This window comes from Hippoglossus stenolepis, chromosome 9, assembly GCF_022539355.2.
Source record: "Hippoglossus stenolepis isolate QCI-W04-F060 chromosome 9, HSTE1.2, whole genome shotgun sequence".
NCBI classification, from domain to species: Eukaryota; Metazoa; Chordata; class Actinopteri; order Pleuronectiformes; family Pleuronectidae; genus Hippoglossus; species Hippoglossus stenolepis.
This window is the reverse complement of record NC_061491.1, coordinates 10,905,763-10,930,843: the sequence shown is the minus strand read 5'-3', so window position 1 is coordinate 10,930,843 and position 25,081 is coordinate 10,905,763. Positions and strand designations below refer to the sequence as shown.

The 25,081-nt window shown below is 44.6% G+C and overlaps 1 protein-coding gene across 1 annotated transcript in view; it reads left to right on the top strand.

Annotated features, from left to right (window-relative positions):
* Nucleotides 1–24,777, top strand: part of tcf7l1b (transcription factor 7 like 1b) — a 35,568-nt gene extending 10,791 nt beyond the window's left edge. Inside the window, exons 4-12 of the mRNA XM_035165582.2 lie at nucleotides 10,213–10,296; nucleotides 18,081–18,216; nucleotides 18,682–18,784; nucleotides 19,363–19,446; nucleotides 21,258–21,401; nucleotides 21,530–21,689; nucleotides 21,920–22,027; nucleotides 22,204–22,255; nucleotides 22,826–24,777. Coding sequence (XP_035021473.1) covers nucleotides 10,213–10,296; nucleotides 18,081–18,216; nucleotides 18,682–18,784; nucleotides 19,363–19,446; nucleotides 21,258–21,401; nucleotides 21,530–21,689; nucleotides 21,920–22,027; nucleotides 22,204–22,255; nucleotides 22,826–23,307 — 1,353 coding nt within the window. The 3' untranslated portion in view covers nucleotides 23,308–24,777. The remainder of the gene's footprint in view (nucleotides 1–10,212; nucleotides 10,297–18,080; nucleotides 18,217–18,681; nucleotides 18,785–19,362; nucleotides 19,447–21,257; nucleotides 21,402–21,529; nucleotides 21,690–21,919; nucleotides 22,028–22,203; nucleotides 22,256–22,825) is intronic.
* The last annotated feature ends 304 nt before the right edge of the window (nucleotides 24,778–25,081 follow it).

Below are 25,081 nucleotides of genomic sequence, written 5' to 3'. Positions count from 1 at the left end.
GCTATTTTGCTATAGGAAGAGGTTAATACATATATAAGAACAATTTCCCCATGAGATGAGGCCACATATTGATAATAAGTTAACCACTGGGTGCCCCTTGCTTCCCCAGTTACACTCTTAAACCAATTGTACTTGTTAAGAAGTCACAATGTTCTGCAGAGCATCAAATTCGATTAAAGCTCAGCGAAGGCACAAGTCATCTAAAATGTGTAGCCTCCTTATCTCCGGCCAGACTTGTGGATCCTGTTAGAATAAACAGCAGAAGCAGCAGAAGCTTCTGATGGGCTGATATTTTTTACATCGGGCTTGGCCTCAGGATGCATCACTCTTTCCTGACCTTATCTACTCAATTTAAAATTATGAGCTAATGTTCTTGATTAGTTATGAGTAATGGCTGTGGTTAGGGGCCTTGTGCTCCTCAGACATAAGACACTCTTTAGCGATAGCACCATTTCCCCCTTGTGACTGCCTCAGATGATCAGCATGATTGGGTTTCTTTGTTCTGAGATTTGGGGATTCGATCATGTACTCAGGTTGATCTTTTGCGTCCTATCTTTTTGAGAATTGTTGATGATGGAGAGCGAGGCGGGTCTCGGAGTAGGCGACGGCGATGGATGGAGCAGGGTTGGATGGCAGCTCCGAGCCTCCTCTGACATAATCCCTACAAATGTGACTGACTTATTTGCTTCAAATTTAGAGTAGCTACATTAGAAAAAAAGATCTAATCAGCCCTATATGACATGGAGTAGGCCAAGGAGCCCTTTTGTTTGATTTGTACATGGGATGGAGGGGCTGGCTATTGGAAATCCCTGAAGCAGGCTTTAGGGGCAGGTCTGATTCTCGTGTGAATTGGGGAGGCTCTATAGCTCTCGGCTGACTTGACTGGGGCTGTATGGGTGTGTTGGCAGGGGGAGCGCCGGTCATGAATAGGGTCTTTGACTACCTCAGACTTGCCCTGAAAGGCAGGACAAAGACCCTAGGGCAACGGCTTAGAGCCTCACAGCTGAGCTACAGAATGCTTGGCCCAGTCTTCCTCCCTCCTTGCCTGATTTAAATACTACAGTGGCTTTCAGCATTCTGGCGACGGAGGCCCACATTCACCGAAGCACATTTACCATCAACTTTTCTGTCTGTTTGTGTTTACAGTGTGCTAATGCCGGGGCCTGTTTACGTAACCCATTGTATAGACTCCATCAGCGGCGCTGCTGAAAATGCATCAGTGACTCCTAAAACTGCCTGAAGATTACCTTCATGTTGCTCGTATTAAGGAGAATTTATTTTGCTCCACACTAACTGCTTGCATATGTGTTTGTCGCTGCTAAACACAACTCCTCTCTCATTATGGAGCATTCTTGTTTATCTCTGTTCAAGATGGCGATATTGCACAATAAACAAGATGTAACTCGGTGCACAAGTCTAACTGCTCGATTGTTTTTGACAGATTGGTGCGACTCTTCGGCTTTCGCGATTTGCAGGGGCAGAATAAAAAGCCATAAATCTTTTCTGCAGAGTTAATGGGGTTATTTGAGTCCTGTCCAGACACTCTCTCCCCACAGAGTGTCTAGTTTCAGATGTCACTCAGAGCTTTGTTTGCCTCCCAGGGTGAAGGGTTAGAGGTTAAGGTTCAGGGCCAGTTGGCTGAGTGGCCACAAAAGCCCAGGCTTCCCCTCAGCACATCCGATCTCTTCTTCCACACCAACGTGCGGTCTCAATGAAGGGATCAGTTTGCAACATTTGTCTCCTCTTATTATAACCTCAAATTAATTTTCACTAACACGTGTGTGATGGTTAAGGAATAGTTCACAGTTTCACAAGGAGCTTAGGTTCTGGGCTTTTAAACTGTAATTGTGTCTCAGTGGTAACTTGTGTAATTACTCAGTTACGGTTTTCGATTTGTTTAATTGCTTTTGTTGTGCAGCTACTGTGTCGTATTATTACATAAGAAAACACCTTTTAATTCATATTATTTGTAGAATTCAAGATTTTTTCCCCAAAAACATTTATCTTATCGTCCTCTGTCGACGTCAGTCACATTTCTAACAAAAAAACAAAAAACTTCTCCGTTTCTTTGTTCAAAACTTTGTGAGCCCATAGCCTCACCCTTGTCAGCCCCCACCCACAATCTCAACTTTTCTCCCTGCCCACCCCCTCCCACCCCCCACCCAAACATATCCTGAAGCCAGGTTTATTATGCCGTTTCACGCAGACCAAAATTGCAGCTGCATGGAGAACAATCTGGAGCACATTAGCTCAGGCGCTGTGATTTATAAATTGTTTCTCAGGCCATAAATCCCTGCTGTAATTGTGCACAAGCACCCCTCTCTCTCTCTTTCCCTCTTCGTTCTCTCTCTCCGTGCGTTTCTCCCTCTCTCTTGAGTAGCTTACAGTTCTTGGGTTAACACTTAATTGTTTGCAGAAGTGTGCAGTTTGCGTTGAGGAGACGTTTGTTGCATTGTGGCTCACTTTTTTGGGGGGCTCACCGAAAACAGAACTTCATGAAAGATCAACTTTCCTACTCGTTTTTTTTTTGTTGCTTATCCCTAAACCTTCTGTGTCAGGTGGTGCGAGCTGAACGTCCAAAACGGGGACGTGAGCATTCGTCTTCAGCTGCATGTTGCTTTGGTTCGTGCTCTGCATTCCTGAATCCTGTGTAATTGTAAGGGGCCTCTCCTAAACTCTGTCCCTGGGAATCTGATATTTACAGCAGCCCCTGATCGTAATCACCTTGCCGTTCTCATTATATTGTATTGAAACTGAAAGATAGCAGCAGCTGTACGTATTGTATTAAATAGCATGTCCAGCCTTGAGCTCTCTGTGGGTCTGGTTAATGTAGTGAAGACATTTTCTGACTCGGAAAACTGGAACAGCCGATATTAATCAATGTGAGTTTGTCAGTAACGAGTAATTCCTGTAATATCAACAGATGAGAAAATCTGACGTTCTCAAGTGTTTGCCTCATGTTTCAACTCCATTACTTTTGCTTCGCTTTCAAGAAACTTGATGTTCCTTGAAGAGGAAGGACCCAACCTCATGCTCCGAAGGCTTTTCCTCCAAACCATGAAAACCTATACGTTCTTTACTGGAAAATGTATTCTATGCAAAGCTCCAGACGCGTAAGACGAGCCCTCGGATGTGAGCGTGAATTGAATTTATGGCCGAACCCCATCTCTAGATCATGATATAGCACTCAATACAGCTACGAGCAGCATGATGAAAATGAAGCCTCTAGATTTCAGGGGGAATGACTTTTACAAATGTTTCAGGTATAAAACCGAATGCTTTGGCCACGTTCCAGACCTCCCTGCAGTCTGCTGACAATGCACATAACTAATCCTCGGGAATGTCATGGTAGTAACTTGTGCACTGTGTCGCACTTCGTAGGGGTTTAAAACGACCTATTAAAAATATTGTCTTATTCAGCGAGATCCAAGCATTGAGATTATTTCTGCTTCAGCATGTTTTGTTGTCTGATTTTGCCTGCTAGAAGATTAGTTTCTACCGGTTAATTCAACAGATTTTTTACAAAATTTTACATATTTACAGGTTTTATCATGTTGTTTTTGGTCATGTCCCTAAATGCTTCTAAAAGCATTAATACATGATAGGGGTTTTCATTTCTAACAGTCGGTGTCTGTGTCCATGTGTACGGCGGGACCCGGGCATACCTGTGGCTGGTGAATGTGTCTGTGTGTGTTTGAGTAGGACAGAGCCGGGGAGGGGAGGCGGGCGGCGGGGGTGAGGCGAGGAGGAGACGCAGAGAGAGTGAAGTGAGCGGGGTTAGCAGTGGGGTGATAGGGATGTCAGGTAGTAAAAACTGAGATGAGGCAGAGCCCAGAAGTCTGTGGGGCCTGGAGATTTGCGCCTGCACTCGGGAGAGCAAACACAGGAGGCATCTGCAGGCAGCTGTGTGTATGTGTGTGTGTGTGTGTGTGTGTGTGTGTGTGTGTGTGTGTGTGTGTGTGTGTGTGTGTGAGAGAACAGGGGGGGAGGGGCTGCCGCCGCTGCTCAGGACAGGGGGGTGGGGGTGTGGAGCTGGGTGGTGGTGAGGAGAGAGCAAGGAGGCGGGGGTGGAGTGAACACAATCAGCCCTCTGTTTTCATAAGACTTGTGGTATGTGAGAGCAGAAACAAATGTGTTTAATTTAGGCCCTTTTTTTCCTCCCTCTTGCCTTCTCCACCATACACCCACTTATGCCCACCTCCGTTTCTCAAAACTGACTTTTTCCCTTGGAGATGCCTCAGTGCCTCTCCTGCCCCCGTCAGCTGCACTCGGGAAGAAGTTTTTAAGAAAAGAGCCAAGAAAAGCAAAAAAAAAAGGGGGAAACAATCACCCACTGTGCCCTGTCAGGGAAAAAAAAGAAAAACTCGTAGCAAATGTATTCAAAGTTACTCTCGGAGAGTGGGGGTAAATATTTATCTGGAAAAAACCGAAGAGTAGTATTATTTTTATGTCTTCGCAGAGACTTGATTGCTGTGCTGTGGTATTTGCCCTGTTCAGTGTGTGCTGGACTTATTATTGCCTCCTAAATGCCTTGGCAGCAAACTCCGTATTATATTGGTCACCCATGCTGTCTCCACTCAATTTGTGTTTGGTCATAAATGAAAAATTCAGGTCTCACTCTGGTGTCATTGGCGTAGACTTGGACGCGCAAAACACACAAATGCTTGCACACACACATTTGATTTCTAAGTTGAGCCTTACTGTAAACATCCAGCCAGCCTCTGCTAACCACCTCGAGTTCTGGAGTTAATTATACAGACGTTTACGGCTGTGAATTTCAATGAAACGGGGCTACTCCCCAAACAATAAAAAAAGTAGTGTTCCTGTGCGACTGGACAAACAATGCCACGGGACATGGAAGAGGAGGACGTCTTTTGACATTCGAGGTGTAGCCCGTCTTGACATCAGATCACACTGACACTGAGCGGAGCACCTTCCGCGACAATTGGAAGCAGATCTCCCAGGTACGGGAAACCGCATAACTGACTTCACATAATTGACTTGAATAGCTACGCACTCTCCTCTCTTGTCTTTATGAGATGGCCTTGCTCTCACCAGATGCATAATTATTTTCCTGTGTTTCTAATTATACAGTGAGTTTTATATGACCTGCTGTTGTGCCGTGTAACAGAATTACTCACTTATTCCTAAATTCAGCCTCAGTTTAAGGACTTTCCTGGAACTCCTGTCTGATTAGCAGTACCTGAAAATCCTTGAGGCAGACGAGCAACAATGGCGGCTTCGTTTAAAAACTCGTACGAGCTCTATGATAACACTCTACAGGCAGGAAGCAATAACTTAGAATCTTGTCTTGCAAAAAGTAAGAAAGAAGAAAAATAAAGCCTGAAACAAATAATAGCTTGAGTTGCAAAAAAAATACAAACTCCTGCTGAAGTCGGAGCTCCCTCACTCACAGGGATAGAATGTTAAAGAAGCTTTTAAAGAGGGGGGGGGGGGGTTATCTTGGCCCTGTTCTCTGTTAATGCTGTTTTATTACTGAAACAGCAGTAAATTCACTCCCTGGACTTTTCAAATAAACCCAGCCTGGCCTTGTGCAGAATATGTATGAGGCACTCGACTGCTCTGTGAGAATTTCTGTGTTGAATCTTGGAAATCTTTTGTTCACAATGTGGACTACAATTTATATGCAGCATAGCACCGCTGCAAGAATAATATTGTGTTAATTTTGGAATAAAAAAAATCACCAGACCTACAACAGATTCTACCGTGCGTCCTCTAAACCCCTAGAAGGGACCACTAGAAACTATACGTGTGCTTCATATAGACGTAGGTGCAGCTTCGGGCCAAGTGTGGAACCATCTTGGAAAAACCTTGCCGCTGTGTTGTCGGGACCTCCCTCATGCTGCCTCCCCTCTCCTGCTCTTCTCTCTCCCTCTTTGCACTAATAGTTCTTTTGTGTACAAGGGCATGTTAAGAGGCCAATGAGCCTGGCCTTAATAGGGCCACGTTGCCATAGAAACCCCAGCACTCTGGATGTCTGACCTTTGACCCAGTTTTTTTTTACTGGCTGTGAAAAAGGGAGCAGGATGACCAACCAGGTCACAATAGACGCCCGGCGAATTGAGGGAGTAACCCTGTCATAGTCACTTAACTTCATTCCTCTATGGGCTAATGGACACTTCAAATGTGGTAGCCATTAGCAGAACGCTATTCCCACCGTAGCACCACCGGCTTGTCAGGGTTAATATCATGTAAACCAAGAGAATAGGGCGAGGATCCGAAAATGGGATAACAGTGGTTCTTATCGTTATTTAATGGGTGTCTGATTAATAGTACTGCTGATCTACAGAAAACCAAAAATGATCCATGGTCAGAAAACCTTAACTCTGCTCAGCACCACAATGTTTTTATGTCTTGGTCTTTTAAGATAGTTTAATTAATAACTTCCTCCGTGACTAATCTGCTTACTTCATATTGAACCGGATAATAGGACACGGTCCCCATTCAGCGGCCCAGTAGTGCATCGCGGGTCTGACCAGCTGAGCCGCTTGTCGTTTCCCCATCAATTACACACTAATTAGCACAATGACTGCCGAGGTTTGCTTGAGAATTGTCAGTGCAATTGCTGCTAATGTTGGCAAACAATGAGCCTTACTGCAAACTCTAAGTCGAGGCGGGAGCTACTTATCACGCAGCCTTTGTCCTGAAAAGCTTTTAATTGTGTTTCATGCATAGATCAGGTTGAGGTGTCAATGGCCCCGCATGAGCAGCAGATATCAGCAGAGAAAACCAGGGAGGGACTGTTGTGTCGGGGCCTGACTGGGCTATTGTATGGGGCTGTTGTTCATATGGGCAGGGGACAGTAATTAACACCTCGGCCAAACAGCAAGCTGTGTGGCCCATTTGTTTTCTGTTGGGGGGTAAAAGAAAACAATGGGGAGGGGTTCTCCACACAGTAGGTGATTGACATTATCTGCTGGAGCGATCCGCGGAGGCATTCCTGCTGCTCCGCTATTCACCACAAGTTGGGCGAAGCCATTTCACGAGCGTCAGGCCTCGTCTGAGCTGCCACTTTATACAGAGGCGCTCTTTTATTTGTTTAGTTGTTAGTCTGATTGTTTGCTCTTGATTGATTGAGTTAATCCAATCCAGCACACATGTCTAGACATATATCTGTTTTAGGTAGCCTTAATTATTAGGCTTTTCCCAAAGTCAGTCTATGTTTTTGAATTATTATTTCTATTTAACAAATATAAGAAAAGTCTTATATATTTCCATTATTTTGTGGATTTAGTGGGATTATCACTTCAGCTCTGAAGGCGGCAGATAGAAGCTAGAAAAGTTTGGGATTTTTCTCTGTCCTTTTGGCAGCGGGTCTGACTTAGTTTGACAGCAAATGTCCAGACATCTGTCTCTGCTCCATGCTCTGATGTTGGCCTGCAGTATGGCACCACACACTTCAGAGATGACAAAGACTCTTGGCTTGGTTTTCCTCCGCTCTGTGAGAGCGATGTAACAATTAGAACCCAGCTCTGGCAGGCCACATGCCCCAGAGCATATGTTGTATTCTCTCTGTACGAAAAACCAAAGGGCTCCAGTGCAGCTTCTTTGGAAAATTTCAGTGGCATCGCTGCCACCTTTGTCGCATCTGGGTCCTGTAAAAGTAGCACATTCTACTGATGTCTATTCTGAGTGTTGGAGGCAGCAGGGAAGCCTGGAAGACAATTAGAGAGCTACAGAAATGGATCAGCTAAACTTCACTTTAGCTGCACATTTCTTTCAGTTCTCCGTCCGAGTCTATTTACCACAGCTCCCATGCTGAAACAGACATTGCTAGGAGTCCCGGCCATATGTGTGTATTTGTTTCTAATAAGATAAGGGCCTGTGTAAAGCATTACTAAATGTCTTGCAGTTAAATTAGTTTTAGTTTTATGTTTCAATCTTTTACAGTATTTAAATCCAGTCGTTATAAATCCTGTAGCTCTGTTCTAACTTTTCTCTCACACTTCCCTTTTTCTTGTCAACCTAACACTGAGAAAGTTTTCGCTGTGCAGCACAGCCTGCAATTCCTCGCCTTTTGTTTCCTGAAACAACTCGTAGACCCACACACCCTCCCTCCCTCTCTGTCTCATGTGTTAGTGAGCGGTGCGCTCGCTGCTCTGGTTTGGACTGAAGCTAATGTGACAGTGTGCGGCTGGCATTACCTGGCTGGATGTTTCAGGGAGTGTGTGAACCGTTGCTCCACAGGGCACACTGGCAATTAAAAGAAAAGTAGACGCTCAGAAAAAAAAGTGCCTGGGGGCATGTTCCTCAGTCCTGGCAGAAGCTGTCAAATAAGGGATGGATTGGGTGGGAGAGCAGGGGTGGGCACGGCTGGGCTCGACCAAACGCTCACAATAGCACTTGTTTCATTTGTGGAAGGACTCATGATTGACATAGATTAGACAGAGAAAACTGCATTGTTTTGGATTTTCTCTCTGGAGAGTAGCATTCATTAGGCACCCTGCACACAGCGGAGTAAAGTTTCAATAGGGAGCTTGCAGCCTCTAAAAGCAACTGCCTCCTGACAGTTGTATGGACTTGGGCCCATTAGTTGGAACCTACGATTCAGCCTTGAGCAGTATAGTGAAAATGAAGAGGGCTGATGTCAACTCTAAGAATTCCCCCCTTTTTTCGAAGGGAAAAAGGGTCCCCTTCCCCCTGCCTCAGAGCGCTGTTGGACCCCAGCTGTCAGGAAACAATACCCTCTGCCTGCTCCGACAAACTCATTCCTGAAAATGTTTTTTTTCTCCCTCCTCTCCCTTTTCCTCCCTCCTGCCATAATGTCTTTTCCATTTTTAACCCACAGCCATCCAAGCTTCCTTCCTCCTTACAAATCCTGAGTGATGAATGAACTTTTAAAAATCAAATCCTGAATGCATGACTCCACCGGTTTACTTGTTTGTCATCATTTATCCTGCAGTGACTTTTGAAAAGTGGACAAAGCTTTGCATGTGTCCTTTAAGAGGGTTTGCCACTAATATGTGTGTCAGATACCGTTTCTTGTCTTTCCATTCGTCAGATGTTTGCTTTGGGTGGACGCCAAACTGTTTGTGCACAGGAATTTATAAGCGCAATGCTATGTAAATGACAGGGATAGTAAACACTGCAAAATGAATGCAGTGGACGCTGGGTGAGATTGTGCAACCACCTCATATACTCAGAATTCACTGCTCGTGACAAACTTTCATGCCCAAAAGGCAACATGAATAATAAACCGTGGTACTTTTATTTGTCTAGAATAAACAGAGTTGAATGAGCAAAGCATTACCTACAATAGGAAACCCATTTAATTAATTTGAAATTGTACCAGGGAGAAAATCCACATGCATGACAAGCTGCTGTATCCGGTATTTAAAGTGATTCATAAACCAGATGGTTGAGCCGTGCTTTTGGAGCTCCGGCTTCATGCTATCTTCATCGCTGGAGAATGAAAAAAAAAGAGAGAGGAAGAAAAAAAAAGTTCAGCTTCTTGTATCGAGCTGTAAATCACAAAAACCTAGCTCCGACGCCATGTCACGGCAGCGGCAAATATGCAGGCAGCAGCAATAATGAGACCAACTGTGGTGGAAATCTTTGTGACAAGTTTGAAAAAAAGAGAGGGAAGGCAAACACTTTCACAACATCTTATGATAACTTTGATACATGTGTGAAATACAGTAATACTGACAGGAGGAGGAACGGTGTCCGGGGTCAAATGGCCCACCCGATTGAGTCGGACAGACAGGTGTTACCTTCGAGGCCACAGCGCAACCTTTTTCGCGGCTGCTGCGTAGATGGGGCTTCCTTCCAGCTGTCTCTTCCCACCCCCTCAGCGATGGGCGCCCACAGCTGGCCTCCTGTTTTTCCTTGACAAACGGCAATTTCACAGTCTACCAGTCCGATGTGTTCACATCGTTCTCCCTGCTCTCCCCCGTGCCAGAAATGACTGTCTGACTCCAGCAGCAATGTGGCTCTCATACAGGTGTCTGCTGGAGCTCTCTGCGGGTTTGACACCATTCATAGCACTTTTCCACGCTCTATGAAAAGATGCAATCCCTGTGGTCCAGTAATTTTTAAATTTTAAGGAGTGATTTTCTGCACTTTTGACTCTTTTGGCCGTTGGTTTTAATATCGTTCCTATTTTCCCCCCAGATTTTATTACTGTGCATGTTTTCCCTGCAGTGTGTCTGGTTTTGTTGTTTAACTCTGCTCCTTTCCTCTCACCCGCAGTACCTGCAGATGAAGTGGCCTCTTTTGGACGTTCCCGGATCTGTAGGACTAAAAGACTCCCGCTCCCCAACACCAGGACATTTAGTAAGAGGACATTTTTTGATTATGACAAGATCAAGTCCCAAAAAATACATAAACTACTGCAGGTTAAGCAGGATTTTTTGTCGGAGTTAAGATCAAGTTTCTTGTGTGGTTTTGATTCAGTGCACGCATCAGAAAGATTGTGTGTTGAGTAAGTTGCACAAAGTGGGTTTGGCGAAAGAGAAACATGGCTGGTTGGAGGAAATTCCCATAATTTCCACATTAAAATTTCACACACCAAATAACTGAACCATGGTGGTCAAAAACTTTATGAATCGGAACACCAGCAAAATCTCACTGTTTAGCTTTCCCTCATTTTGTGGCACTAATAAAACGGGCTACTTGCATCGGGACGTTAATCCAATTATCAAACAAATCATGTCAACTTATTGGGAGGAATCCATTTACTGTAAACCATATCAATTCTGTAATCAAACTATCACCATAATGCGGTTACTCGCAATAATTAAGTTGTAGTGTGCATGTAAATGTGCTGGTTCCCACCCATGCACCGTTACAGCACCCGCAGGCCAACTGCTGAACAGTCTGTCTGTCTCTGCCACATTAACTCCACCATAAATCTCTCAAGTGTGAACCTCCCTGCCTGAACTTCCCCACGCAGGTGTGAACTAGTCATCACGGTGTCTCACTCCAGTCAGACAATGCAGGGCCTCAGCAGACCTGTTTGGTTAGTTGCCCTGCTGAGGGACGTGTGTTTGGGATTCAAAAACATCAGATAACACGACGCATCTATCTCAACATCTCACTGGCTCGATTGTATCAGGGCGTTTTTCTTGTTCGGGGAGTCATGTCAAACGGTGCGTGGAGCCGAAAGCCACCATCACTACACTTCAGTAATAAGAAACGTTGCGGCTCAGCCCCTTGACCTAACATACCCTGGCTAGACGCGCTCGCCGAGCTTGTGGTTGAATCCCTGCATCTGCAGCGATGCACATGACAAAGTCCTCATTCAGCGCAGTCAATAGGATCTTGTTGTGATGGGGACAAAGTTTGCTCATGGGAATCCGGGACAGACTTAAGTCTCAATGGAAACCAATTAAAGATATTTAATTAGAATAACTGCTGACCTTCCAGTGACACTGTTGATTTTTCCCGGAGAAACAGTCAAGTCAATTTTATTTACATAGCGACAATTCATAACAGAAGTTGTCTCAGGGCACGAAGCGCAGGTCTAGACCATACATACAGCGTTAAACCAGATTTTGAAATATAAGAATCGACATTGTCGGGAGATATAGAATCAAGATATAGAATAAGAAGTCTAAAAAAGTGAGTATGGTAATAACAAGTGAATTTGAAGGAAATGAAAGCACAGCAATGACTGAGTTGTCTGCTGGATTGTTTCTCTTTACTTTTCATGTGGCTCTGTGTTTCTTTTCTTCGTTTCTTTTTTGGCCTTCATCTCTGCGAACGTCACTGAACCAGAAAAATCAATACAGATAGAAACATTGTTGAGGACTGTAGAAAACAGTTTTCTGAATAATAAGTAGCCTTCACTTTGTGCACATAAATACAGAAACAGACAAGATTGGAGCAGTTGTTCTTTTGCTTCTTGCATGTATATTGAAAAATGCTTGTACATGGGAAGTAATATATTCTTAAACAGGATCTAAGACATCATAAGGAGGCGTCTTCGTATCTTTGATTTTAACACTGTTAAAGTTAATACTTTAACTTTTAACGTGTCATTTATTATAACGATTTTACAGATTTTATCGCAGTTTGATGAGACAGCTTTAATGGGCAGCCTGAGGCAGAGAAATATGAGATAACATCATTGTCTTAAAACTAAGGCTACACTGTAAATTAAAAGCAGTACAAAATGTGAGGACGTTCACTGAAAGTGTAACAGTTTCCATAATGTGAACTAAAAGAAGGAAGTCCCCATGCTTGATCTGCTGACCTGTTAGCAGAGGGTCATTTGATGTGTTGTGGGAAAGGATAATACTGGGGTACAGAGGGTAGAGAGTGAAGCACCCCGGCTCTGCCCTTACCCCCCACTCTGGGCCAGGAGCCCACATGCCCCTCTGGTGTGCGGCTGCCGCTGACAGGGAGCCAGGCTGATTATGTGCTCATTACTCCAGCCGAGGAGAGAGAGAGAGGGAGATGTGGGAGGGGAGCAGCAGGCTGGCTCCCCAGGCCTCCAGTCTCCCCAGGCCCCAACACTGCACTAATGAGAGCAGAGGGAGCGGATGGGCACACGTTGGGGGCCAGGGATTACTGCCCAGGGCCAAGAGGAGCCGGAGAGAGAGACCTGGGGAGAGGCGGTGAGGAGACACCAGCAGGGACTCCTGAAGCAGACCTGTTCTCCTGCAGTCGTTCTGCGAGCACGGGTTCAATCTGATGTTGTGTTTTAATGACAGACGGACATGGTTTGGTATATCTTGTCGAGGGACATATTTTGTTTGCCAGTTTGTGTTGCATAATGATAGCTCACTGAGAAGGGCAGTCAAATTCATAAATCTCAGACAATGCTGATATTAGATTTTTTTTGTGAATGGTATCATCTCACATATGTCCGTGGAGATCAATTGAATTATTGTTGCTTAATTTAAATTGATTTCTGCTAATTCTGGCAAATATATAACAAGAGAAGACAATGTAAAAATGGAGAGCGGAGCATTCGGTGTGGACGAAGAGTCCAGGGAAGGAATGTCCTGTCACTGTGCAGATTGGCTCCATAAGGCCTGTATGCTAATCGGAGCCTGCTCCGGCCTGAGATCCTCAATTATTCAACAGACAGGTTTGTTTAGCATTCACTTGGTATTGCTTTTGGTAGTAATGCTGCTGGTGGTGGTGTTAGTGTGGTAGGGTGGGAGGACTGGGAAAAAGCTTTGCTATGAATCACAACACACCCCACCGTGCAGGCACACACACATGCATTCACGCACACATGTGTCCAGCACCCCCAAAACCCCCCATATCAGCTCCTGTGTTCAGAGGGCTGCCTTCTAATGAATAATATATCAAAGGTGCTGCAGGGCTCGGTGATGCAGTATGAGGAACTTGTCAGCCCATCAGTAGTGGCCGAGCTCGGCCTGGGAGCAGAGGAGAGTAGAGGAGGAAGCAGAGGTGGTGCGGCTGTCCAAAATATCCGCCTCTCCTCCTCATCTTTCACAACGTACCCGATTCACAGTCATTAACCGTCTGCTGATAATGATGTCTGATCTGCGTGTACTCCCCTCACTGAAGTCATTCAGTCGATCACAGTAATCTGTCCACAAGACCCTTTCTCCGTGTCATTACCGACTACACTGACTGCTACTGTTGCGCCAGATCCGAAGGAGCTGTGACTCTTTAATGAGGCAGAAATGACCCGAGTGCCAGTCTCTCTCTCTCACCTATCAGATCACGACGCGCTCAAATATGTGCTGATCTTCACTTGACAGGGACACAAGAATCCCCCCCTTTGTTTCAGCGGTGTCCAGAGTAAGAAAGCCAACGAGGGACCTGGTCCTGTCAGCATGTCATAAGTCACTTAGTCACCGAATTGTTTAAGTGAATGGAAGTGACAAGGCCGAGAGCAGCATTCCATGGATGCCTTTTGTTCCCGGCATGTGTCTGGTGCAGTCGTCTGCTCTCATCAGGGCTGCAGGACAGTTTAAGTCCAGATATTAACTGAAAAAGATGCATTTTCCCCCCCTTCTCTCAAAGCGATACATACACTTGCTTTCGACCTATATCCATTCGGTTAGACTTTTGACTGGGAGTCTGGTGAGATTTTCTCGTTTTGCATTAGGCAGCGAACAACCGGGATCCATCATGAAATCAAAGGCTTTGGGAGGACTGAACTGAATACTGATCTGAGGCCTGCAGCCCTGCTGGGCCACTGCAGAGACAAGATCCTCTTCAGAGATGGAATAAGGAGCCAGTGCTTTGATTCCATCCAGCCAAACTCAGAAATGAACAAATCTGGGATCGCAGCGCCAGTGAAATTGCAGAGACGCTGTTTATTTGCAGCAGAAAATAATGTTTCAAAAATATTTATTAGCACAGTAGATCCCAGTGAGATTAGTTTGTGTTTGTGTCCATATTCGCTGTGCGGATTTTCTTAACCCTCTCAATTGATTTAATGACCATTGGGGATATTCACAGCAGTAATATGACGCCGCTCCACTCTGTATTATTCTAACCTAGAATATTCCTGCCACTGACCTTTTCGGAGGCGATGACCAGACGCCGAGCCCACGTTGTCAGTGATGAATGACATAGTTGGGTATGGTTGATTTTAAAGACATACGACACGGTCTGTCCCCTCTCACGTCCGCTTCCTGTTGGCGTTGACAAACAAGGCTTGGATTTCTCAGCATGCCAGGCATTCTTTTCACCCTGTCTTTCCTGGAGTTTTGAAAGGCCTCTGAGCCTCCCACCCAGAATCGCCGAGCATAAAGCCACACAAAGCTGCGGGGTTATTCAGTTTGTTCTAAGCTCTCTTCCCCATCGGCTGTTTGCCTAGTAATTCAATTCAGATGTGCAGGATCCAAAAACATGTTTGCTTGAATGAAATCCACCCCTCCACCCACATTGACCAAGGACTGTGCTTTTCTTAGCGCCATTCCAAGTTGGACAGCCAAATGAGGTACTGCCACCTCGGCCTTTTTAGCATCGAACCCTCTTAAGAGACAGACATCTTTTCTCTGCATCGGCTCAGCAACTTTTAGCCGTGTGTGTTTTTTTCTTCTTTTAAACATTCCTGTTACTATGTCCAGTGGCTCTAAGACTTGTTCTGTGTGTTTTTACTCGCTGGCTGTGAGGTATGCGCCACTGCAGACATGTTTGCAACAAGCGCGTCTGTGTAAAGGGCATGATTTCTGTCTGTCGATGCAGATACCATCTGGTTCCAGGTTGGGCTTTATCCCTCCTATCACGTCGATGTTGTTTATATTTAAAACACGGCTCATGTTCCTTGTGGTTTCCTTATTACACTTTGCTAGTGGGTCATGAAACCAGACGTATGAAGCTGTCATGGGGTGGAGGAATATTACCTCTATGCATAAGGCAAGTGAAAGAAGCCATTGATACATAAGTGTTTAGGTTTAAGTCACGATTGAGCCATTAGTCTAGTTCTTCAGTTTTACTAAACCATATCTTATGCTCTCAGAGCTCCGGAGAAGTAGATTTATTCAAATTTGTTTTTGAAATTATCCAAATTTTGATTTATTTAATTAAAAATTATGAAATGTTTGATATGGCCTTTATTTCTCAGAAACAAACAAGTAGGGTAAAAGTCAGAATAGTTTTTCCCTCCACACTTTGTCGTGCTGCTGAAGTGAAATAGCAGCCCAGAGTTGAAACTAGTGCCTGCAAACTTAGACACATGTTACAAGCACACGATTGGTGTATTCCAGGATATGAATAATGAATGGACATCATTTCAAATTCTCACAGAACTGCTTCCCAAAATGTGTTGGCACCCAGGTCTAGAGGTCTCGAACAGCGCTCACAATATAGGGAAAAAGCAGGCGTATTGTACATGAAGTGGAACAACAAAGCACAACTTAAATATACATGACATGTGGGACCTGGGATTTCAACACTATCTCTGCCACGAAGCTTTATCAAAGCCTTTTTCTGTGTTGTGTGAAACCACCGTTATGTGACCTCATATGATCTAAAGGCCAATTTATACATTTGTATTAAAGAGCCAGGTATTCTACAATGTAGCCTCACATGCACCTCTGTAGGCTACATCCATATTAAACTCTGCAGCAGTGATAATGCCCGTCCATTCTAACAAACCTGAAAATATGTATCACATGACCGTGTTGGTTGCTTAAGAAAGGAAGAAAGCAGAAAATACTAAGAATGATAAAAAAAAACAATGGTGAAAAGTAAGATTGGGGATTCATTCTCTTGGACCGATGATGAGGTGGAACTGTCACTGACAGTAAGTGTTTTTGACTGATAAGAACCAGGAAGAACCAGGAAGCGAATACAGACGACTGCATTACTGTTTCCAATCATCTTTGTTTCTGCTCATCCATACTACAACACAGCCAAGTTTTGGGACCTGTAGTGTTTCCAAACTTTTTCTGCGCTCGAAAACTCCGGCGTAAACAGCAAGAGTGATGCGTTTTAAAACTACCATTAGTGTGGATGAAGCCTTAGAAATGTAACTGAACCTCGAACTCAAAAACTAAATCCCCCCAATGCTCGCACACACCTTCTCATCTCCTTGTCCTTATCTCTTTCAGTAATTTCACTAAAAGTAACTTTTAATAGTTATTATGTTATGTTATTTAAGTATATAATAGCCCCAACTCAATCATGATCTGCTCAGTTTGAAGTGCACACATAGAAGACATAGAAACCTCGTCGCACACCAGTGTTCTGGTGGTGTAGCTGACAAAGGTGTAGGCCGCTTGCTTAGTCGACGGCGTTGATCCAGTGCAGAAGCATAAAGCAGGCTTAAGTCTGGAGAAGCCAACAAAGAAAAACAACTACTCCTGAGCAAAGTGTTCTTAATATAGCCATGTGTAACACCGGTAAATATTTTCTTCACTCCAACTGGAATTACCAGAATCAAAGCGTGCTTTAGACATGGGAGAAACCAAGTGAGTAAAAGATTTAAAAGGAGGAAAAGGTTGGACCCAAAAAAAAGTGGAATGAAAAAAAAAAGCTACACTTTGGAACAATTCTGAGCAGCGTGAGGCAGGAGAGTGTACAGACGTCTCAATGCGAACCTTGTTCCCGAGCAGACCACGTTGGGGAGAAACGAGAGGTTGGGAAGGGGGTGGGGGAGGGATGTTGAAGAAAGGTTAGCTTGGAGGAACAAGACTCCTTTCTCCCCCACCACACCCCCCCGCCCCAGCCCCCACCCGTTGACCCTCCCATGTGACAAGTTGAGCCAACAAGTGCTCCATTCAGCCAGGCAGCGAGAGGAAATGACTGCGAGGCTGAGCGCTGCCTAATGAAAGTAGAGACGCTGGTTATTATTATTGTCTTCATCATCTTTGTCCCAGTTTTATTGCTGGTTGGACGTCGACCAGGATCCGAACTTATTTCAGAAAGTGTTGTTGAACTGTGTAAAAGATCCACACAGAGTTTCATCTATCTACTCTCTGGTCTTCACCTCTTATCTGCAGTTACACAGGATTTTTAGTGTTTTTATAAGACTTGGGTCGCCTGTGGTATAACGTTGCGGTGCGATCCACCCATGGGTGTCTGCTTATTTCCGTCGAGAGGCTGCTGTGAGACTGAGTGGGAGATGATGTCTCCACTTGTTTATGGGTATTCAGTTTACCTTCGCCTGATTGTGTTTGTTTGTGGCCTGCTGGTGTGACTTCTGGACTCTGTGGCACCGTTGTTTTTCTTGCTGGACTGAACAAACAGTTTGCTCCTCAGCTAAATAACTGTAATGCTCTTGGCATGTGTCTGTAAGGCTTTTGAGTGTTCCTTGGTGCTGGTCCAGATTGCATCACAGGGCTGGTCACACGCACAGACTGTGATGTTTACCATGGTGGGCACACACACACACACACACACACACACACACACACACACACACACACACACACACACACACACACACACACACACACACACACACACACACACACACACACACACACACACACACACACACACACACACACGTGATGACCTATTTACTTCATACGTCTCTTTTGGACAATGGTCACCAGAAATCATGTGCAGTATGAGATAATAATGTACTTGTTTCAGCAAAGTAACTCTGTTCACTCTGTTTTGAGTGTCGTGTCCGACTCTGGCGCTTATTAACTGTCTGTTCTCCTCTTCCTCAACAGTCCAACAAAGTCCCAGTGGTGCAGCACGCCCACCACGTCCACCCACTGACGCCGCTCATCACCTACAGCAATGAACACTTCTCCCCCGGCACGCCGCCGTCACACCTCTCCCCAGAGATCCTCGACCCAAAGACAGGTGACGTCTCATCGATTCACTTGCCTCCACACGGAAAATCTTAAAGTGACAATTAAACTTGACTTGAAATGTGGCTGTAAAAATGTTAGTTTCTTTTTTCTCAGAGGCTTAAGCTCTTTTCAGTTACCATGACTTCAGATAGTGATGAAAAGACACAGCAGACAAAAGCATTGAATCATCGACAGAAAACTGCATTGAGTTGAAACTAAAGTGAACTAACGAGCCTGACAGGGTCATGGAGCAGGTTTCTGTGGACAGTCGGTTGCTTTTCCTCCACCTTGAAATCACCATAGAGAATTCACCACATCGCCTGTGGAGGATGAAACTACAAATCTTATACAAATACATTTCAAGCCTGTGCTCAAATGACAAATTACAGAGGGTTTTGAAAAGATTTTTATTTGATGATTAAAAAAAAAGAGCTTGCATTCTAAAAGCAGTTTTTTCTGTCTGTATCACCTGCAGGTATCCCCCGGACACCTCACCCATCAGAGCTCTCTCCATACTACCCCCTGTCTCCTGGTGCTGTCGGTTCCATCGCTCACCCTCTGGGTTGGCTCATGTCACAGTAAGTCCCATATCCTGTCAGCTGATGTGTTATGTTCCCTAAAAGTGTGAGAACTTGTTTTTTTCCTTTTCAGTAACTATATTGACTTGTCATGATGTTACTTAAAAATATTAATAGTGAATAGGTTGGTCAGACTTTTTTAAATCAGTTTTTTCACTTGATATGACATCACTCCACAGTTAATGTTGATGATACTGATGTTGTCTACATAAAAAAATATAGGAAAGCCCAGCAAATTTTTAATAAAGTTAAGTCAAGCATGAAGAAAAACATACAAAAGGCACATTTTGGTAAAGTTTTTAAAGAAAAATATCTAAGTTTTATCCATCATAGTGTAAGTGCAGGTGAATCATATCAGCACAATAGTAAATGAAAACATCCAAGTTCACCAGGAGGAATTTATGAACATTTATGGGTTTTTCTATGGGTCTCATAATCAATTGCAACGGTGGTGTTCCACAAGTGGGGGATTTGAGTTGATGAGTAAAGGATTAGTGCTGGTGGGTTTGCAGTCAGCTGTGTTTGATCCACCTCTCGCTGCAGCTTTCACTCACTCTGTCCCCCTCTCTGTCTCTCAGGCAGGGCCAGTCCATGTACTCCATCCCTCCGGGGGGATTCCGTCACCCCTACCCAGCGCTAGCGATGAATGCCTCCATGTCCAGGTGAGCAGATCATGTTCCGCAACACCCCCTACACCCTCTACAAACATGCTGTAATCACGTCCATCCCCTGCCCCCTTTGCAAGCCTTTTTAGACAGGGGTAAATAAATGGCTGGTGTGCACCTAAAGTTCCCATTGTTAAGCTGTGAAGGTAACATTTTATTGAAATCTCACAAATCTTGTTTTGAATGGTGTCTGCAGAATTGAAAAAGTTACTTTAAAAAAAAACAAAAAAAACTGTCGGATCACGGACAGCCAGCGGCGTCAGGACTACAAAGGGATGTGAGGTCTAAGTCTATCACAGACAAGTTCAGCTTCCTAAATAGAGCGGACGCGTTATTGGCATTCAGTACCCCTCTGCTGTCTTTTCTCTCAGAGCTAAACTTCTGTGGTCAGACCAGTGCTCTGAGCCATAACACACACACACACACACACACACACACACACACACACACACACACACACACACACACGTAGCGGAGAGATGAAAGGGCTGAGAATCGATCAGGACAAATCAAAGCTCATCTGAACCTACACGTCCCATCAGACTAAACTCTCTGACCCTCTGTCAAAATTGGAAAGATTTGTAGCGGGCCTTCCGGTGTTGGTTTGAGATGAAATATTCAGAGAGGTGTGTCTGTGATCGATAGCATGTGCAGCTCCATCCTGAGGTGAACCCACCGCGATCAGATCCTCACATACCTCACACACATTTCAAGACTATCTACTGTGTCGGATTCAGTGCATTCCAAACATTGCACCGATCCCCACACACACACACACACACACACACACACACACACACACACACACACACACACACACACACACACACACACACACACACACACACACATAAACAAAAACACACACCAGTCAATCATGACATGAACCTTAATTGGAGCATTTTTTTAAATGTGTATCTTGACTGCTTGCCGTCACTTGCAGCAGCTGCAGCCGAGTGATTCACTGGAGACTTAGCAGGATGTTTACAGACACAGTCAGTATAGGTTTATTACCAGGGGAACGATATGGCACCTCCTTGTTTATACAGTATAAATTATTAAATACATCACAGAAAATAGGAAGCAAAATATCAACTCCTGATTAAGACGGTTTACTTTATAGAGGCAGTGATAGTGAACATTGACTGAGTGAAAACAAGCCTTTTACCATCTTCCTGTGTGAGCTCTCGTTACCTTCAGTGCAGTTTATTGTTGTTCTTGATGGATAGAAACAGATAAAGAGCTTCAGCACAAGTTCAGTGTGGGTTGATCCACACTTTTCACCTCATGAAAGTGCATGGCCACACTGTGCATTGTCTGGTGTAACATGTTGAGAGGCTTAAATAGAGGAATTTCAACACTATAGAACTGTAACTATAGTATGATAGAGCGGTTGGGAGCTTTGTCCATTACAATGCTCCATTGTATTAACAATTGGAAAGTGGGAGAGCCACTTTGTAAAAGGTGATCTGTGTGGACGGCTGTCAGAAAGCTCTCCATGGTCTGGAACGTGGTAAGGAAAGTGGTTTCAGGTGTCATGGCCATGCTGTCACCATGGTAACAACACACTTCACTTTCTCCAGCCATCGCAGAATAAAGGGGCTTTTGAAAAAGTCTTTATTTGAACAAAAAGCAAGCATGTAACTCTTTGTGCATATGAATTTAGTCTAGACAGATGCAGTAGGCGCAGTGGATTTTTTTTTTCCACAGGGTAAGGCAGGGCAGAAACATGCCAAGTTAGTCGGGCCTGCTCAGAAACGTGCTGTCAAACCCGACCGTTAACATGTCGCCTCCCTTCGTCTTCTCAGCTTGGTGTCCAGCCGTTTCTCCCCTCACATGGTGACTCCGCCCCCGCACGGCCTCCACCAGACGGGCATCCCCCACCCTGCCATCGTCTCCCCGGCCATCAAGCAAGAGCCAGGCGGTGACCACATCGGCTCCTCGATGCATGGGTAAGGACAATTTGTTTCGTCATCCAAAACTGCTTTTGTCTTTACCCGTGTTGGCCATCTTGTACCAGAGCCTCTCGTTCCCCTTCACGGTTTATTAACTGCATCTTTTTAATGTTTCGGATAAGCAGGAAATCCCCTGTTCCCCCCAAGAAAGAAGAGGACAAGAAGCCTCATATCAAGAAGCCCCTGAATGCTTTCATGCTGTATATGAAGGAGATGAGAGCCAAAGTGGTGGCAGAGTGCACTCTGAAAGAGAGCGCTGCCATCAACCAGATCCTTGGAAGACGGGTAAGTGGCACGGACAGAGGCGTGCATGTGAGTTCATAATGCTGTGTGTGTGTGTGTGTGTGTGTGTGTGTGTGTGTGTGTGTGTGTGTGTGTGTGTGTGTGTGTGTGTGTGTGTGTGTGTGTGTGTGTGTGTGTGTGTGTGTGTGTGTGTGTGTGTGTGTGTGTGTGTGTGTGTGTGTGTGTGTGTGTGTGTGTGTCAGTTCTTTGAAATATTTTGTCTCCTTCCACAGTGGCATTCCCTGTCGAGAGAGGAGCAAGCCAAATATTACGAGCTGGCCAGAAAGGAGAGGCAACTCCACTCCCAGCTCTATCCAGGATGGTCAGCACGGGATAACTATGTGAGTGACACACGTCACACATCAGCTCTTAAATTAATATGTAGAGAAATAAATGTTTGTTATTTTTCACTTGTTTCAGTCAAATATAATATGCATAATTATAGAAACCACACTTTTTTCCCTCGCTGAGGTGGTTTAGTTTCACTATGAAAAATAACGTTGTTTTATCTGCGCAGGGAAAGAGGAAAAAGAGGAAGAGAGACAATAAACCAGACTCAAAACCAGAAGGTAAGAGGCCCTAACTTCCTGAAAGTCACTATTTGTTTTTGTTCTCTTAACATACTTGTGTGTGAAAGAACAGTGAGAGGTTTATTTTTCTTGTGAAGCTTGAGTGCAACCTGGGACACTGCATGTTTATCCTGTTATTTTTATCCACCTCTTTTCTGCACGGAGTCTTTTCTTCACTAACACTTACTAACTTCTTTCCCTGCTTCTGTGCTTTGACAAGCAGCTTATGAGGTTCAGTGCTAATAGTGGCAGGTATGTCGGCTGTTGTGCAACTTAATGACAACTGCAATTCCTTCAGAATAACATTCAAATGTGGGCTGAAGTACACATTTGTAGTGTGTCATGTTCATAAGTCGTACACCATCTAAATATGTTGAACATCCCGTTTCACTGTCCCGATTGTGACGTGTTGTCAAGTCTATTTGAACATGTCAGAACTTTCAGCGCCATTATCGTCACTGTCACTCCTTCACTGCTGTCGTCGGCAGTGTTCAGGGACTTGAACCAGATTCACAGCCAGCAGCAGATCCATAATTCAGCCTCTTCGTTTCTCCTTTGTTTTCCTCCCAGACTTCTCCATAAGAAGCAAGAAGCAGTGTGTGCAGTACCTGCCCTCGGAGAAGATGTGTGACAGCCCGGCGTCATCCCACGGCAGCATGTTGGACTCACCAGCCACTCCCTCTGCGTCCTTGGCCTCCCCCGCCGCGCCTGCCGCCACTCACTCCGAGCAGGCGCAGCCGCTCTCGCTCACCACCAAACCAGAGGGACGCATGCACCACCACCACTTCTCCCTAGCCGGCAAGGCCTCTGGATCCACATCCTCTTCTTCCTCCTCCTCTTCTTCCTGCTCATCCCAACCCGCCATTTCCATCCCAATGGGTGGTTCAGGTAGCCGTTCGACTACACCCATCCTTTCTCGGCCAATCCCCTTCACCTCCCTGCACCACTCCATGCTCTCCCCACCTTCCCCTTTCCATCAGGCAGCCCTTCACTCCCATCATGCCCTGTTCCAGTCGCAGCCCCTCTCCTTGGTAACCAAACCAACTGAATAAATCCGCAATGGCAATTTCTCTCCCATTTATTGTGCTGTATATTGCTTTTCTTTAAAATAGATATTAGAACAACTTTTTTTCTAAATGATGAAAAGGAAGAATTGTTATTGGTCAATATTTGACTGCCTCCTTTTCTACATCTCTCAATGAAACAAAGTGTATTTTTTGTAAAGTTTACTGCAGAACTGGTTTCTTTTTTTTTGATGCATTTATCCAATGAACCTCTTGTATAAAAGAACCAATGTACATAAAGTTTCTTTATAAAAACAAAAAGGAACAAAAACATGTTTTCTTTTTAGCCAAAACCTGATTAATGTTAGTATTAAGTTTAAGTCATAGTACTGGCCAATAATTGCAGCCCCCCCCCCCCTTTTCAATTCACGAGCGTGTGCCCCTTCTTTGACATGTTAAATAAACATTTGAAATTGTTTCGTAAAAAAAGAAATGCCTCGCTGTGTCTTTTCACGTGCATTCAAAATGTGTTCTTGTCATTTAATAAGGAGAGAAGTCTTTAACAAGGTAATGTGGTCTGGGTTAATATTCTCATAATAGTGACCATGGTGCATAAGAAGTTGATCACTGTCTTTGTGTAGGTGTTGGGAATAAAGATTTAATGAGCAGCGTTATGTTATAACAGCCACAATGAAAACGAATGTAAGTCCATAACACACCTGTCATTTTTTAGAGTTGTGTGATGTGTTAGTTCTGAACAGGGAACGTCTTCAATCCTCACTGACGGTGGTTAAATGTTTAATAAAGCAGAATTAGGCCAACCACACTGGAAAATGAGTCCCTGAACCAGGCTAACAAAAAAACATCCAAGCCCAAAAATAAATACAAATAAAAAAATAATAGACGACTGCTCCTACTCGGAATACAGTGTCCTGCAAAAACAATGACAAAACAGCAGGTCAGCTCCGTCCCAGCGCTGGGATCCCCTGCCCGGGCTCCCCGTTCCTTTTTGCACTTTTCACTGCATCTTTATTCACCGTTTGGCATGCTGCTTAGGCTTTAATTAACTCAGAGGTAATGGGATGGAGCCCCTGGGACCTCATTAGGCATTTCAATTAGCGAAAAAATACACAAGGTAGGTTACAGTTTTTGGTGGCCTTGGAGATGAGGAGTAGTGCCAGGGATGGACCAATTATGTCAGAGCGGGAGGGGGGCGGTGGATCTGGGGTACTGGCCTGGTTGAGCCCACTGGCACATGGTATACATTGCACCATTAAAAAGATGCCTTTCCAGATAGTAGACAGCACCAGCAGATATAATGCACCGACGCTTTAATTGATTTTCAGCAATCAGATGCTACATAAATGATCTTGATGTTGCAGATCCATAGGAGTCAAAGCCATTTATTAATGCTGATTTTATTCATAATCCGTGCACTAATAATTGTCTGTCAAGGACTCAGATGGTAGAGCCATGAAACAAATGTACTCCTAGTTATAGACAGCGCTCCATAAAAAAAAACAGGTGGACTGAGGATGTGTTTCCATCCCTGGCAACAAACTGTCAAGTCCCCCGCCCCGGCTCTGTTTTAAGCCATCGTTAGCTGTAATAAGTCTTTGCTTGTTTGCTGCTCTATCTTACATCATTCCGAGCAGAAATCACACAGTGCCACGGCTGCCTGTACTCGCAGCCACTTCACCAGTCTGTCAGGGATATTACAGGTAATGAGTTGTCAAAACAGCCGGCAAATCTGTCTCCTCAAGGCCAAACATCTCGTGCAATGTTCAAGACAGTAGCCTTATTATCAAACTCAAAGTGTCCA